General features: G+C 34.7%; 1 protein-coding gene, 1 non-coding gene and 1 pseudogene across 2 annotated transcripts; 1 reads left to right on the forward strand and 2 right to left on the reverse strand.

Annotated features, from left to right (window-relative positions):
- Window positions 1-3,352: 3,352 nt before the first annotated feature.
- LOC125837932 (U6 spliceosomal RNA) lies at window positions 3,353-3,455 on the reverse strand. Its single transcript, XR_007443544.1, has one exon. It is a non-coding gene; the product is annotated as a U6 spliceosomal RNA (small nuclear RNA).
- A 1,803-nt stretch (window positions 3,456-5,258) lies between these two features.
- On the forward strand, window positions 5,259-9,174 carry LOC125837919 (uncharacterized). Its single transcript, XM_049516999.1, has 6 exons — window positions 5,259-5,693; window positions 6,759-6,905; window positions 7,174-7,308; window positions 8,039-8,158; window positions 8,286-8,372; window positions 8,728-9,174. The coding sequence occupies exons 1-6, from the start codon at window positions 5,307-5,309 to the stop codon at window positions 9,172-9,174; spliced, it is 1,323 nt and encodes a 440-aa protein (XP_049372956.1). The 5' UTR covers window positions 5,259-5,306.
- Window positions 9,175-10,411: 1,237 nt separating this feature from the next.
- On the reverse strand, window positions 10,412-17,508 carry LOC125837923 (MDIS1-interacting receptor like kinase 2-like; annotated as a pseudogene).
- Window positions 17,509-18,258: the final 750 nt, after the last annotated feature.

Raw genomic sequence — 18,258 nt, forward strand, 5'->3', positions numbered from 1 at the left:
CTTAGAAAGAGTTTATTTGCAACAACTTATTACAATCTGGTGGGACTGGCCAGGACAACACAAGGTGAAGCAAATATTTAAGGCAATACCACCAATTATTATGTAGGAGCTGTGGAAGAGGAGAAATGCTCGAAAACATGGGAAGGAGGTGTCATATTCGAGGTTGCTGGGACAATGTCTACACACTATCCAAATGCTACTGAAAGTGATGTATCCAAGGTTATGTGAAGGCTTTCAGAACTGGCAGGAGATGATTACAAAACTAAGCGCATATAAACCAACTTTGTACTATAGATTAGTGTGTTGGGAGAAGCCAATCCCAGAGTGGGTGAAATGCAATACAGATGGTGCTTGTAGGGGAAATCTTGGACAAAGTTCATATGGATTCAGCATTAGAAACAACATGGGGGATTTAATTTATGTTGAGGCACAAACTATAGGAGAGGCAACAAATATGAAAGCCGAGATTATGGGAGTGTTGAAAGTGATGCGGTACTGCGAGATACAAAATTTTCAGAAGATTATACTGGAAACAGATTCATTAACACTCAAAAACATGTTAATAAAAGAGTGGAAGATTCCTTGGTCGTATGTTGAAAAAATCGAGGAAATACAACAGTGCATAGCAAGGAAACAAGTTCAGGTAAAACATATATTTCGAGAGGCTAATCATTTAGCAGACTACCTGGCAAACATAGCCCTAGATCAAGCAGAGCATGTACAAGTCCAAAGTTTCTACAATCTACCAAGCACAGAAAGACGAATCATTAACATGGATAAGCAGCAAATTCCATCATTGCGAATTAAAACAAGGAGAATTAACCCAACATGCTAAGCTAGTGCAAGAACAAACCAGAAACACATAGCTACAATATTTACAGATCAAAATTCTGTCTTCTAAGAGACAATCTAGCTATGTCAAAGCCTATTAGCCTCGAGCTATTTTAGATTACAATTAAGGACAAGGAAAAAGGGGGACCTCAATTCGATTCATCCACTGGAGCGCAGACTCGATACAGCAGGACAGAAGGAGCGTCATGGTTAAGTCCCAACAAAAAAGTTCTTGAACTCCAAACATCATCACCGGATTCTCATCGCAGCAGTGGGGAGTGGCGGTATTTGGGAATGGAGTCAACAAGAGAGTACCTTTGCGAGCTGATAAAACTCCTTCTTTCCCATGAATGAAGAATGTTAATCCCAAAGACGGAAAACGAGCAAGAACAAAGAGGAGGGGACAAGAATCATGAAGGAGGCGGGACTTAGGAGAGGGAGATTTTGGAGAGCTCTAATTAGGAAACTCTATTAGGGAAAGACATGAAATGTCTTGTATTTCCTAATTTGGGCCACCCGACTCTTTTTAAATTTGGGCTATTAACCAGCTTGTGTATGTCTTTTTTGAGATGATATAAACGAACCACTGGTCCAAATTATTTTTTTAAAAAAAAAAGAGATTGTAGAAAGGATAAATAATGACAAAATTAAGGAAAATGTTATCATCTTATTGACCGATATTTTTATGGGAAATTAATTCATATTCTCTAATTATAATTAATAAAATAAATAAATGGTATCATTTATTTTAATCTTATATTAAAAATAAAAAAAAATGTTTTACTTTTTTATTTTAATAAATTATGAAAATTAATTATTTTTGGACTTTATCATTATCGTTAAGTAATTATATAAAATACTAATAGGCAAATTAAAATTTTCAAAATATAATTAATAAAATAAATAAGGCATCTTCCCCTATGCTTAATATATATACTCTCTTATTATATAAGAGAGTTCACACTGACGCAAGCACGTCTCTATCAATGTGCCTTGATGAACTTTGAATTTTTTTTCTTTTGTTCTATTATAATTTAATTAGTGTATAATATTTTTGAAATTATGAGATCCGTTTTAGCTATAACTTTTAGTTTTGAATTCATATTATTTAGTTATAGCTTTATTATTTTTAATGTCGGTAATATTTGTTTATATCTTGTATCTACTTTGAGTAACAAATTAACGATTGATGACGAAAAATACTTTAATTATGGACATCTTAATGGATCTCTTCACATTAAATTTGTGCAAACAAAAAGTAACTAACAACTTAAGGACCTCTTCACATTAAATTTGAGCAAACAAAAAATAATTAACAACTTAAAAAATCTAAAAATTACATTAAAATTTAATTAACTTTTTAAATTTTATCTATATAACATTAATTAAAATTAAAAAATAATAAATATTAGGCCCGTGCTAGCACGAGCACCTGTGTTTAGTATTACTCAAAAGTATCTATTTGGAAATAATAGTTCTGTTTCAATTTGTGTAATTGTGTTTTATTTTGCATAATTTTTTTTGAAAAAACAATAACTGAAATTTATAGTTTAAAATAAAGTATCATTATTACATAATTATAAATTATTTTATTAAGAGTGAAATGTTAACAGGTTTAAATGAAATTATACTAAATATTCTTTATGGTTTGATTTGTTTATCTGATTTTAACTCGATATGAAGTTTAAGAAATTAAAGAAGATTTTTGAATCTGATGGTCATAAACTAAAAATACGTAGAATGTATCAAAATATTTTCAATTTTGTGGTCTTAAATATGTCATGTGTAAAATTAAACAAAAATTATCCTAAAAAGAAATCGATGTTTTTATAAAATAGACTTTTTAAAAAAAAAGTAATACAAACGAATTGAAACATATGAATATAAATATGCCATCCGTTCTTTTTTAATATTAACTCAAAAAAATAGTATCAAAATAAATTGAGATAGAGTAATAAAATATTTCCAAGAATAAGGTAGGTGTGTATGAGAGAGACGGTTAATTTGGGCGTGTTTGGTGTGGGAAAATATTTTCTTACAAAACATATTAATTCTTAATTATTTTAAATATTTGATAAGTAAACAAAAAATATGTTATCCTAAGAGTACTTATAAATATTCTAGTAAACAAATAATAGAAGTGTTGCGTGGGGCTTCGAAAATGATGAAGGTGGGATGATCGAAGGATAGGAATATTGGGTGGATGAGAGGATACAATAAATCTAAAATGTCACTTATAAAAAATATTTTTTCTACTTCTACTAAGAAAGTCATTTATTCTTTTTTAAGAAGCTTATTTTGATAGAGAAAATATATTTTTCAAAAAAATTATCGAACCAACCATAAAAAAACAAGAAAATAGTTTTCTTCCTTACCAAACACACCCTAATAGCATTCAAATGGAGTCGGGTCCACTTCAAAAGGAGAAAGTAAATCAGAAAATTCCAAGGATGTGTTGTCACTTGTCATTGTTCCTGCATTTTTATTTTTATTTCATATCAATAAGATTCAAATTCGACACCTCTACTTGGATCATTTCTCAATTTATGCGTGTCATCCTTCTGCAGGGATCATGCTAATTTTTTCTGTATAGTTCTAATTTTATCGGATGTCCCTTCGGGGACTTTGAGATCTCTACTTATGAATGAGGAGTTCTTATCGTTCTATTATAATCCTTGTTGGTATTGTTCCTGCATCATAAAACAGTGAAATAATTTTTTTTAAGTTTATGCAGTAAAGGGTCGTTTGTTCGCTGGTTATCCACATGTCGTTAATGTAATAAATAGTGATGCAAGATTTAATTATTTAGAATATAAGTAATAAAAAAATTAAATATGCACTCACTATAAATACATAAATTATCCCATATATATTCAATTTGTTATATCAGACATTAATTACATTATATATTTTTTAAAACAAAATATTGATTTACGATCATGATAAAGTTTGACAACTAAAAGTTAGGTAATGCAACATAGAGTATATAGTAGGCACGGGAAAATATGCAGTCAAAGTCGTAAATTAAAGTGTAGGGTGATTGAGAGTAAATTTATGCATATACTAGCTTATATATATATATATATATATATATATATATATAACATATATATTGATTTTACTTATACTTTAAGTAATTATGTATCTTACCATTAATTAAGAGTTTCTTATCATATGTTGAGAAAGATTGTACACCTAGATGTATATGGAGAGAGGCGAGCGAGAAGGAAAGGGAGGCAAGCGAGATAGTTATGTATCATAAATACATGCAAACCACGCTAGATACACACTAAATACATGTATTTGTTTTTATCTGCTATGATTCATATGTATTTAGGATATCATATACATAGGAGAGTGGTGAGCAAGAAAATATACTAAACCAATAACCATAGGAGGATATCATATCTGAGATTTTGATTTTAAATATGCTAAACCAATAACCAAATTAATAAGTTATTTTCTAAATCAATTTTTAGTCCTTAATGGTACGATTTTCAATTTAACCAATAAGAAAATACTCATAAATTAAATATGTGCCTTTTCCAATAATTTGGCGCAGCAGAACAATAATATAACTTTACATAATGCTCTTAATAGAAACAATACTAACTAACATAGCTAACGGGCAAAGATAGTAATCAATAAAGTACTTATATTAATATTTAATATTTATGTAGGGACAAAATAGTAAATTATTACAGTCTTAGCGGGTTATCGATTTACCCAATAATCTAATATTAAAAAATTAAAGTCGAACCAATAAATCAGATTATTTTTTATAAAACCATTGAAATTTCGTTAACCCAACAACAATAAATCAATATCATTTTTTTAATTCGATTTATTGATCGGTTCAATTTTTATAGACCCCTAAATTTGGGGATAATATTCGATGTTTAATCTAAAGAGAAGCTTACGTTATCAAATCGCCAAATGATATTATCAAAATTTCATCTATTTTAAGGAGAAAATATGGCCAAAATTTGTTGTAAAAGATAAATATATTCCCCTTTTTAAGATGTGCCACGTAGACCAACTAAAGATCTTCTTTTACATATATATATAAGATAAAAATTGACCACTATATAAGGTGTTTTTTGCCAAATAAATAAATAAATTAGGCTATTCAAGCTTTATATTCAAAAAGTACTAATTCTAATTTTCGAGTTACCTTTCCCATTTAAAATATAAAGTCTTTACGATTAATTCTTTAAAATGAGTAGGTAATTCTTTATAAAATCAATTGATAAAAGCCACAAAAGAATTTTAGCAAAATGCCAAACATTTTTAAAAATTCAAAATCCCTCAACGGCTACCTAAATCCAAAAAATAATTACACATTTTCCTATTATTCCCTCCCAAATATAAAATTCAAAACACACACACAAAAAAATAAATTATTCATTTAAAAAAATACACAAAGCTTCAATCACGCCCCTTCTCTTTCTCTTCTCCCCTGTATCTTCGCCTCCATGGAATCAGCCGAAGAAGATGAAGCTTTTATACCCGGCTCAGCCTTTTTCACTCAGCCGCCACCGAATTTAGTGTCATTATCACCTTTCACTTCATCAGTTTCGCCTTCTCCTCGGCGGCTTTCCAGCTGCTATTCTCAGCCGAGCCAACCTATAAAAGCTAAAAGACAACTTGCATGGGTGTCTCTTCAAGGAAGGCTTATCGGTGCAGAGGAAGCAAGTTCTGCTAGGAAGATTGGTGGTGGTTTAAACCCTAAAGAAGCTGTGGCTTGGGAACTCTTTAGCCCCATTCATCGGATTCTTGTAGTTGCTGTTGTTGCCGTTGCTGCTGCGAATTCAAAGAAGAATAAGCAGATTTGTCGGCTGAAGAAATCCGTTGAACTTAGGGTTAGTTGTTTTTATTTTTGGTAATGAGGTTTTGCGTACTTACATTATTGCGTGAAGTACTGGTTTTATTTATTGTTAAACTGTTTAATGCTGCTGTTACTACTTCTCGTTTTCATTAATAATTTGATCTTTTAAGGATTTTTTTGCATTTTTTGACTGGTAATTTAATTGGATTTGGGGATTTAGTTAATCATTTCTACTACAGAAAATCCTGTTTTTCATTTTTCTTCTATTTCCTCTTTCCTTTTGAGTTGAGGATCTATGCGAAACTTGCGTGTATTCTACCCTGACCACACTTGTGAGATTAAATTGAGTATGTTGTTGTTATTGTTATATGTCCTCTTGCATTAGGATTTGGTTCTTTTCATCTTTTAATTCTTTGGTTTATGCAAAATAAATTCACAAATTTCTCTAGGAAGCAGTTATACTTGGCTCGAATTGTTAATTGTACCCTTCTACTTACGAGGTTACCTATGGGATACTCTAAGCCAATGCAAAATAAATTCACTGTTTTTCCCATTTAATTTTTTTCTGAGCAAATGATAAGGTTGAGTTTCATTGGGTTTAAGTGTTTAGTTGGTGAAGTCGTGAGTAGAAGGTCTGGTTGACAATCTGAGCCAAGTATAAGGGTATCCCAGGCTATTCCGCCAAAATATTGTTATCCAAAAGTTAAAAAGTTATTTACTGAAGTCAAGTACTGCCTTTTTTCCAAATTAGATGATGAGATGTTGGTTCACTAATGTATCTTATATCAATATTGTAGGAGGTTAGTGGTTGAAAGTTCTGTTTGATAGAGAAAACATTTAGTCAGATTTAATAGTTGAGTAATTAAATGTATTCGTATTCTTCAAAGTCGTGAATGTGTATAAAATATTATTGTTAATGAAAGAGTTTTAAATTCTCTGCACTGATGGTTTAAAACATATACTACATTATTAATATAAAGCGTTCCATAGTGATGACGTTTCTAAATGGTAAGTGTCATTTAAATTGGGATAGAAACTGTGTTTGCATGAGTTTAGTTGTCTATTCAGCTATTTGAATTATTTCTTTTATTTTGTCCAGGATCAAGTGCTCTTAGGCATGCAACAGAAGCTGGACACATTATGTGAACAGGTTAACTATTTCAAGGATCAGCCAGAAACTGCAGCAGATACATATGACTATTTTCTTTGTGAGCAACACTTGAATCAGTCCAACAACTTTTACGAGGTAAACAATCCTGACAGGCTCAATTAGGCTTTTGTTCTATTTCGCTGCGAGTCAATTCTGATCAAGGAAGAGGAGGTGATTAGTTATGAAATGCCTCCAGCAGTAAATCATATAGAAGGATAGTAGAATGAATAGGCCCAAATAGAATGGAATGGATGTAGAGGAGTTAAATAGTTGCACCAACTAGTATGGAATTGAGGCGTAGTTTATTTTTGTACTCTTTTTTGGACTTGAAACCAGTGCTTACCATTTCTTTCCTCTTAACTAGAGGAATATGATCAAGGGAGAAGAGATGCTTAAATTTGAAATGCCTCCAGCAGCAAATCAGGTTGAACCAGAGGAACGGCGTATGTCTGATTTGTCGGATTGGGCTGCTAGTGTGACTTCCTCTGTAGATATTCAGGTAATTACAGTATCTATTAGATTTTTCGATTATGCGATGAACTAGCATTGAGCTTTGTTTACATGTGAATCTTTTGTTTTCCAATAGTGTATCTCACCTCAGAATTTCTATTTTCTCATCTTATGGATTTTTCCGAGAGAAAGAACAATGTTTTCAAATGGATGAATATGGGCCTTTTGAGATTGGATATCCTGGAATTTTGGTAACATGCAATCAGAATTTCTTAGGGAAGATAAACTTCAGTGTAGGCTGCTTGCAGTTTAGATGATGCAGTGGACAATTTTGCAGTCTGTTGTTAAAATTATCCATTAGTTTGTTTTTCTCTTCTACCTACTTCGGCTTGTAGAAGTCAAATAGATAATTACTGATGGTAACCACCATTTAGATACCGTGTTAACTCTGTCTTTTAAATCTTTACTGATGAGACAATAGAAGTTGCACGTTCTTTGTTGAGAAACAAGGGTATAGACATGTTGAATTCCCTAGTTTCCCATCATAGGGATTTCTATCTATAGATTAAGTGATTACCAAGGAGCTAATTCGTTCAGTGAGCGTGAACAATCAAGAGCAAGGTCTTGGCATATTTTACTCTCCAGAATCCACATATGATGATTATGTTCTTTGCTTTTATGCTTTACCTAAATAAGTTTACATTGAACTAATTTAGAGAGACAAGAAAATAGTTCCTGACCATTATGGTCTAATTTGCAACATATGTTATTCCTTTCAGCTGAACACTTCAGCAATTGAACAAGATTTTTATAATCTCCAGAAGGAATGTGAAGAAAAAGATGTCACCATCAGGGAGTTATCCACTTTTCTTCAATCATCAGAAGCTTTTGGTGCAAAGGTACCGTAACATGTATTTTTCGTTATACAATATTGAAGAAGAAATGTGTGCTGCTCTTCTACAAAACAATGTGGTGAATACCACTCTTACAGTTACTTATAATTGTCCCATTGGTTTGATCTAACAGAGGACTGGGGAGCTCGAAGATATCATCCGCAGAAAGAATATGATTATTACAAAACTCAAGAAAGATGTTTTAATCTTAGAGCAGAAGGTAATGATGCCTCTTAATAAATGCTAGCAGTCTCTGTCTGCATATGTGAAATAATTTTTTGCAGCAAAATGTTGTCTAGTTGTTTTACAAATTTTTGATTTACACTACTTATTGTAAATGTACCCATCATGATGCCTACTGATTAATGCTGTGATGTCAGAAAAAAATGGTCTTGTAAACTGAATTACGGTCTAATCTTGACAATATATTTGCTTGAGCATATTTGAATTGAAAACAGAATGCTTTAACTTAATGCTCCAAACTAAAATTTATTTTGGCTTATTCGACTGGTAATTTGATTTATTAGGTCGGCACGAAGTGTGAATCATTTTTGGTTTATTTGACTTTTTAACAGGTTATGAATCTAACAAGACTTAGACGACCATCATTCTCTTCAAAAAGCTCAAAGGGGGTGAAGCTTCCTCCATTGACAGACAACATCCTTTATGATATGGACAGTACTACTAGCCCTTCATCTTCAGATTCAGATAGTTCCCCTGGGAAAATAGCTCAACCTCTTTTTGCTAGTGAATATATCAGCATTTGTCATGGTGAGAATACTTTATGGGAAAACCAGAAACAGGAGCAGGTCGAAAACATACCTTTATTAGTGAAACCAACAGATAGACATCCAAAGTCACGGCCAGTATGCCCCTTGAAGGAGAAATCATTGAATCACACACAGGATTCAGTTTCCAGATTGAAACCAAAGCAGGCATCATCTATTAGTGCAGAATCTCGGAGGAGACGACCTCCTATTGCTACGTCGAAGGATGCGGTTGCACAAAAACGATGGCTTTAGTAAGTATTTTTCTTTCTAACTCAAGAAACTACAATTTTTCTTTGAAATTGTATACTGGCTTCCGTGAATAGTAGTACCAAAGGCTTTACTAAGAGAAACCTATGTAACATATGAGTTATTATGTGGAGAACATGGATACTCAACAACACTGTTGAACACAGAACACTAACACTAGCCTTCTTTATTTTCCTTATTGTGGTTAACTTTTCACCCCTTTCTTCAGGCTATCAGACGTAAATGTCACAAGTAAAATAGGCCATGCAAGTTGCTGGCCTGATAACTGGACCTGAAAGAGCTTCAGTGTAGCTTCATCAACTTCTACGGCTGCTTCGCATTTCCATCATTTCCTATGACGAACATGCCAAATAGACAGCATTATATATTTAGGTAGTAAAACAGTAGAGTACATAAAAGTTATCAAACCAGTCTTATATTTAGTTAGACTTATTGTTATATTGTAGCAAAGATGAAATGTGTCAATTATACAATTTTGGGATGTCGCCTGAACTAGCAATTATACTTCCTATGTATATTGCTATGATATGACACATTTTGCTTCTTCTGAAGTCTATGTATGTCGGCAACTTTTGACGACACATTTTCATTTGGCTTAAAACGCCGACAACCCCTTAAATTTATCAATAAATTTCATTCAGAAACTTGAACAGTTGAGCGTCTGAAGTTTGAACACATGATATAGTGTTCCTATTAGACACCTCCAATTCAATTTTTTTTTGCGTGTGCTTTTGTGCGTCATTTAGGTACTTAGTTAAGTTAATCATATATAAAATGTGTCATCTATTTAATTATACATATGGGCCTCAATTGGAACATGTTTGAGGTTTTACGGTTTATTGAGGCTAATGTGATGCATTTCAAGTGGTTTACTTATCTATGTAATTGACACTTGAATACACACCCAAAAGGTTTTCCAAACAAAAATGTTTAATAAGAATATTATATCATGTGTTTAAATGTACAATTAAAATAAGTTGTAATTTGAGTGTTCAAATGAAATTTATTGAAACGATTGACTTGGGTCTACTTAATTACGAGCTTGCTCTCCCTTTTCCTATACCCAACTGATATAGCAATGAGACTCCACTATGCCTCTATGGAAGTTCATCCTCTCTCTGTGTGTGCCCTATCTGGTTTGTTACTCTATTTACCTTCACAACCATTTGGTGTCAAAGGTTATTCATTTTCATACAAAGACACCTTACATATATATCAGGGATTACAAAGCTCGCTTTACATGAGTACGCGGACGTGCATCCATTGATGATAACCTATGAGGTATGAGGTGCATTTTTGGCCTTGATTTTGGAACTTCAAGCAAACAAGAGCTTGCTAGTTTGATGATAAAAGCCAAAAAATCTTGTACTTCATCTTCAAGCTATGGAAGACGTTCCTCTAGCAAATCACTAAGTTGCACATGATCTATAGTCGATGAATTTGCTACCACAGTAATGTAATCCCCGAGATGCTTTCCTTTGATTATCTTCAATGCTAATACTCCAAAGCTATAAACATCACACATTTCCGTAACCTTCATTGTATATGCAAGCTCTGAAACAACACAATTTCCAAAAGAGTATTAACAATTTAAACGTGCAAATGAGATTTAAACAGTATAGAGTGTTTGGCTTTAGCTCATGAAATTTGAGAAAAGGATAAAAAAAGTTAAGTTGGACCTTACCAGGTGCAACATAGCCATATGTGCCTGCAAACGCAGTGCAATTGGATGAGTCTGGCTTGAGAAGCTTCGCTATGCCAAAGTCTGCAACACAAGCTTCATATTCGGAATCAAGATAAACATTACTGCTTGATATGTCTCGATGAACAATCGGTGGTGGTGAACAATCGTAGTGCATGTAAGATAAAGCAAAAGCAACACCCTTGATGATATTCACCCTTTTCAGCCAATCCAATTTCTTGGACTCAACTTCATTGCTCAAAATAATAGACAAACACCCCCTCTCCACATCATAAACCAAGAACGAGTGTTGTGCATTCGAACAATAGCCGTAGAGGTTCACAATGTTTCGGTGCTTAATCCCCAGTCAATGCCCTTACTTCATTTAAGAAGCTTTTGGGAGGTGTATTCTCAAATGAAGAATGAAGTCTCTTCACAACTATATTCCCTAATGATGGAAGGTCTACCTTGTAAACGCTTCCATGCCCTCCATGCCCGATGCAATCAAACTCCTCTGTTGCGTTTAAGATATCCCTATACAATGCCTTTCCATCTAACATAGATATCGAAAGCCGGCCATCACCATCCCGTCTTTCAACATCTCCAACTCTCTTTTTATTACACATAAAGAGAACATCAATGAAAACACAGAGCAGTACTAGTGCTCCAATAACAGGAAGTACAATGATTAGGATGAGCTTACGACCTTTCGCCATTGAGTGTTTCTTCGCCACAGAAGATGTTGAGATAGAAAGTTTTCATAATAATAACTCGTGTCTAAGCTCGTTGACAATGGCAGACAACACAACGAAGAACACGAAGTTATCTTCAAGGGTACCTAAGTCTAAGTCTTTCTTGTCTTTAGAGAATACAAAGAGACGTGGCACAAATCCATCTGTAGATAACAATAAAGGAAAGAGAAAGCATCTGGACCATCCATGTTATCCAAGATCAGCCCAAGGTTACAGCTGTAGTGAACCAATTCTTAATCCTTCTATGAAGCACGTGAATGACACACACATAACATAGAAGATAATAAAATCTGTTAGACAGTTATTTACATAGCCAATAGAATTTAGACAAAATGTATAGGATTTTATATATTCTTTTATTGCTTTTAGATATTACATTTTCTTGTATAAATATGGGCAGTCTTGTACATATCAATACAGAGAAAATTTCCCAATACTGATCTTGATTAAATTCTTCATGGTATCAGAGCAGTAATCATTTCTCAATTCATAAGCAATGACTGGAGAATCATCTTCCCGTACGGTTATCACACCAGCCACTGTCCCAGCAGTCGGCGTTACCACGACCATCAATCCTTATCATCCTTATCATCTTCATGCTTCTGATGCACCTGGAATGGTACTGATCAACAATATTTTTGATGGGAAAGGTTATCAACGTTGGAGGAGATCTGTACTCATTGCTTTGTCTGCGAAGAACATGCAAGGTTTTATCAATGGTTCTCAACCTTCTCCTTTAGCTGTCTCTCCAGATCTTCATCTTTGGAGCATATGTAATGATATGGTTACCTCTTGGCTCTTTAACTCCCTATCAAAAAACATTGTAGACAATGTTATCTTCTCAAGCACAACTAGAGAATTATGGCTGAGTCTAGAACATAGGTTTGGCCAATCAAATGGTGCAAAGCTTTTTCATCTACAAAAGGACCTTAGTAGGTTGATACAAGGGACTAATAACATTGCAGGTTACTTCACAAAGCTGAAGAGATTATGGGATGAGTTGGATTCTCTTAACTCTAATTTCAAGTGTAATTGTGTCTGTGTCTGTCATGGAAAACAGAGGTTGGAAAAGTCCCTGCAAGATGAAAGACTGATCCAATTTCTCATGGGTTTTAATGACACTTATGCCCAAGCTCGGGGAAACATTTTGATGCTTAACCCTTTACCTGACATTAATCATGCATACTCTTTAATTTTATAGGATGAAAATCAAAGAGAGACATACATGAGTCCTCTCATCTCTTCTGATTCCTCTTCTTTCATGGTGGGAAATATGAATCACTCTAGAGGAGGAAAGCAGTCGCAGAAACTTGCTGTTACTTCACAAGGAACTGGGAATCCACATCCCAGAATTAATCACCTTCAGCATCCACAAAAGTTTCAAAGGCCAAATCTGAAGTTCAAAGGCAAGGGAGCACAGTATAACCTTAATGTATCTTGCACTTATTGTGGGAAAACTGGGCATGTGGAAGATAATTGTTTCAGGTTGATTGGCTTTCCGGATGATTTTCAGTTCACAAATGACAAAAGTTTTCATGGACAAATCAGAGGAAATGGAGCAATGACCATGGGAGATATCGAGGAAAGGAACAATCACTTTGCAGATCAGGGAAAGAACACTCACTTTGCAGATCATGGGAGAAATACTCACTATGTAGATCATGGAAGGAACCCTTCATATGCAGATCATGGAAGGAACAATAACTATGCAAATTCTGCATTCACTACTCAACCATACAACAAGGACCAATACAACTAGTTTAAACAAATGTTCAATCAAATGAAGGTGGAAGAAATAGCTCACACCAATAGAGGATTTGAGATAAATGCAAATGCAGTGGCTGGTACTATTCTAAAATATATTGGCTCATGTTTTTCAGTTCTCAATCCTCACACCTGGATCATAGATTCAGGTGCCTCTGATCATATGTGCTTTAATCCTGATTATTTTATGTCATTATCACCCCTTAAAGTACCTCTTACTATTAATCTTCCTAATTGTCAAACCATCATTGTTACTCATACATGAACTGTCTCTATATTTTCTGATCTTGCTTTGCAGAATGTTCTTTATGTTCCTAGTTTCAGATTCAATCTCATGTCAGTCCACAAGTTTTGCACTCAATTTCAATCTGTCCTATTTTTCACTTCTCTTCATTGCATGATGCAGGGCCTTTCCATGAAGAGGCCTCAAGTTTTTGGTGATGCAAATGATGGACTCTATCTGTTCCAGCCAAGTCCTATAGAGTCTAGTCTTAATTTTAGACAATATGTTCCTAATTTATCAAGTGTTAATTTGAGTGATTCAGTTTTAGTTCCTGTTTCAATTCCTCCTAATTCTAGTTCTATTCCTGTTTGTACAAGTGCAACTTCTAATATAAAATTGTGGCACATTAGACTGGGGCATTTGCCTTTATCGTCAATGAAGAATGTCAGTTTTCTCTCAAATTCCTCTTTATCTGTTTCTGATTGTTTTTGTGATGTTTGTCCTAAAGCCAAACAATCTAGGCTGGTTTTTTCTCTCAGTCAGATATCAATAAAATACATCTTTGATCTCATTCATATTGACACATGGGGTCCTTATAGAGTACCCACTCATAATAATTATAGGTACTTTCTTACAATAGTTGATGACTATAGTAGGGCAACTTGGACTTATTTGTTAACTACCAAGAGCAATACATTTTCCGTCTTACAATCTTTCTTACAAATGGTTGAAAGACAATTTAATAGAAAAGTGAAAAAGATAAGATCAGATAATGCCTTGGAATTGGGACTAAGTGCAGCAGGCACACATTTTTTTTGTTCCCAAGGGATTATTCATCAAACTACTTGTGTTGCTACTCCTACACAAAATGGCATAGTTGATAGAAAGCATAGACACCTCATTGAAATTGCAAGGGCTCTTTTATTTCAATCACAGGTGCCTATATCCTATTGGGGTGAGTGTATTCTCACAGCCACATATTTGATTAATAGGCTGCCTTCTCGAGTCCTTCATGGGAATACTCCTTATGCTGTCATTTTTTGCACATCACCTTCTTTTCAGAATTTAAGATGTTTTGGTTGTTTGTGCTATGCTAGCACACTAGCTCATGAGAGGGGGAAATTTGACCCTAGGGCTCAAGCTTGTGTATTTTTAGGATATCCTCGTAATCAAAAGGGATACAAATTGCTCTCTTTGGATAGTTGAAAAGTGTTTGTTTCTAGAGATGTCCAGTTTCATGAGGAAATATTTCCTTTTGTTACAAGTGTTGCTCCTATTTCTCCTTATACTTTTCCTATTCCACACTTAGCTTCTTCTTCTGATGATTGTTCATTGGATCCACCGGTTTCTACATCTTTACCAACTAATTTTCCTGTTCCCATTGCTGACCTTGCCTCTACTTCATCATCACAACCTCTAAACACTCTCATCAATCCTAGTCCTAGGAGATCTACCTGAACCACCAAAGGCATCCTCCCAGCCCACCTTAAAGATTATTTCTGCAATACTATCTTTCTTAGTGATGTCACTACCTCTTGTTTCTCTGCTCCTATTCAGACTCATATTCTTTCTTCTACTGATCTTTCCCCTTCTAATCAGTTTCTTCTTCATTCTATTTCTCAGATCACAGAACCAACCAACTATTATCAGGCTTCTATTCACCTTGGATAGAAACAGGCCATGGATGCTGAAATTGCAGCTTTACAATCAAATCACACTTGGGATGTAGTTTCCCTTCCTCATGGTAGAAAGACTCTACCTTGCAAATGGGTTTATAAGATCAAACAACATGCTGATGGATCATTAGAAAGGTTGAAAGCTACATTGGTTAGCCGATGAGACATCCAAAAGGAGGGCATTGATTTTAATGAAACATTTTCTCCGGTGGTTAAAATGACTACGATCAGATGTTTATTATCTATTGCTGTAAAAAAGAACTGGGCAGTGTCACAATTTGACGTCAATAATGCTTTCTTGCACGACGATCTACAAGAAGAGGTCTATATGAAATTTCCAGCAGGTTTGCCTATCTCTAATCCTAATTTGGTGTGCAAACTTCGCAAATCCCTTTATGGTCTCAAGTAGGCATCCAAACAGTGGTATGCCAAACTTGTTGGTGTTTTTAGCTTCAAGGGGTTCACTGTTTCACTCAATGACTACTCCTTATTCTTCAAAAATACCGGTGATTTAGTTTCTATTGTCGTCGTTTATGTTGATGACATTCTTATTACGGGAGATAATCACAAAGAAATACAAGCTCTTAAGGATTATCTTCACACAGAGTTAAATTAAGGATCTTGGGGCTTTGCATTACTTTCTTGGTATGGAAATATTAAGGGAACAACAGGGCATTATCATCACTCAATACAAATATACTTTGGATTTGCTTCAAGAATTTGATGTAAGTCATTTGCCCTCTGTTTCTTCCCCCATGGATCCTTCACACAAAGTTATCTGCAGATTCAGACGATTATATGTCAGATCCTACCCTATATCGACATATTGTTGGTAAACTTAACTACTTAACTCACACAAGGCCGGATCTCTGTTTTGCCATTTTGACTCTCAGTCAATATTTGCAAAAGCCTTGTACCTCTCATTTTACTACAGCATTAAGAGTTCTAAATTACCTGAAAGGGACTCCAAACCAAGGGATTTTTTTGACTGCTTCTCCTTCTTTCTCTCTAATGGCGTTTTGTGATGCCGATTGGGCTACATGTCGAGATTCTCGCAGATCTGTCAGTGGGTTCTTTATCAGCCTAGGAGGATCCCCTATTTCATGGAAATCCAAGAAATAATCTTCCATTTCACTTTCTTCGGCCGAGGCTGAATACCGCTCGATGTGTTGCTTGGTTGCAGAACTAACTTGGTTGACTCGTCTACTCTCTGATTTGTCTATTTCACCTGAGTTACCCATTCCTGTTCACTCGGATAGTCAAGCGGCAATCCACATTGCTCGCAATCCCATGTTTCATGAAAGGACGAAGCACGTTGAGCTAGATTGCCATTTTGTTAGGCAACAATACCTCGTCGGCCTCATATCTCTTTCTTTTGTTCCATCCTATGATCAGTTAGCCGACATCTACACCAAATAGTTGTCGGGGACTTCTCATTATCACTATTTTCGCAAGCTGGGTATCATTCCTCTCCCCTCCATCTTGAGGGGGGATGTTGAGATAGAAAGATTTCATAATAATAACTCGCGTCTAAGCTAGTTGACAATGGCAGACAACACAATGAAGAAGACGAAGTTATCTTCAAGGGTACCTAAGTCTAAGTCTTTTTTATGTTTAGAGAATACAAAGAGACGTGGCACAAATCCAGTTGTAGATAACAATAAAGGAAAGAGAAAGCATCTGGACCATCCATGTTATCCAAGATCAGCCCAAGGTTACAGCTGTAGTGAACCAATTCTTAATCCTTCTATGAAGCACGTGAATGACACACACATAACATAGAAGATAATAAAATCTGTTAGACAGTTATTTACATAGCCAATAGAATTTAGACAAAATGTATAGGATTTTATATATTCTTTTATTGCTTTTAGATATTACATTTTCTTGTATAAATATGGGCAGTCTTGTACATATCAATACAGAGAAAATTTCCCAATACTGATCTTGATTAAATTCTTCATGGTATCAGAGCAGTAATCATTTCTCAATTCATAAGCAATGACTGGAGAATCATCTTCCCGTACGGTTATCACACCAGCCACTGTCCCAGCAGTCGGCATTACCACGACCATCAATCCTTATCATCCTTATGAAGATGAATACAAAGAAACTTTCCCAATACTAATCTTGATTAAATTCTTTAGAAGATGCTTTTTCACAGGGCGGGAGTCCTGTTACATTGCCGCAAAGACCTTTATTAATTTCTAATGAAGCATTCATAAAAGCTTTATTATTAGGGATTGGACTTTCCAACTCAGTGTATGACAATACGACATCCTGCAAACCAGTTTCCAATTTCTGGTGGTAAGCTGCAGGATGTCCTTAATCCCAGTCAATCCCCTTACTTCATTACGTAAAAGATTTGATTGATCTGCGGGTAGCTTACCACCAATGTTATTTCTGGCTACCCGCAGATCAATCAAATCTTTGCATTCCAGTTGTTGCTAAGTTCACCATGAAAATCATTGTCACTCAAATCAATGAACAAAAGCTCTGGATGTATGCCAAAAGCTTCAGATAAATTTCCAATGAAACTGTTATTATTAAAGTGAACCCATTTGAAACTCGAGCATTTGCTTAAGCTGCTTGGTATTGGCCCTGTGAGCTTGTTACTAGCTACCGTGAAGTTCTCAAGTTTCCCACCTTTGCAAAGCCGCTCTGGCAAATGGCCTGAAAATTCATTGTAACTTATTGATAAGACAACCAAGTTATCCATATATGCAACTTCTTTTGGAATGGAACCAAAAAGTTTGTTGGTACCGAGATATAGTGACCGCATATTTCTCAAATTACCAAAGGAAATGTGAATTGGACCACTAAGCTGATTATCAGATAAATCCAAATAAGTGAGTTTTTTCAAATTTCCCAACTCACTAGGAATGGGACCAGAAAGTTGTTTTAAATAAAATTGCACACTTTTGAGCTCGGTTAAGTCTAAATAAAGTTGGGGCATTAATCAAATCAAAGATA

The sequence above is a fragment of the Solanum verrucosum genome, unplaced genomic scaffold (assembly GCF_900185275.1).
Source record: "Solanum verrucosum unplaced genomic scaffold, falcon-dt-bn FXZP01000262.1, whole genome shotgun sequence".
Taxonomy (NCBI): Eukaryota; Viridiplantae; Streptophyta; class Magnoliopsida; order Solanales; family Solanaceae; genus Solanum; species Solanum verrucosum.

Bases quoted from the DNA above. Each gene is read 5' to 3' on its own strand.
- LOC125837919 (XM_049516999.1), top strand. From the start codon at position 5,307: ATGGAATCAGCCGAAGAAGATGAAGCTTTTATACCCGGCTCAGCCTTT. The intron at 5,694-6,758 runs GTTAGTTGTTTT...TATTTTGTCCAG, and splicing joins AGAAATCCGTTGAACTTAGG to GATCAAGTGCTCTTAGGCAT. The intron at 8,373-8,727 runs GTAATGATGCCT...ACTTTTTAACAG, and splicing joins TTTTAATCTTAGAGCAGAAG to GTTATGAATCTAACAAGACT.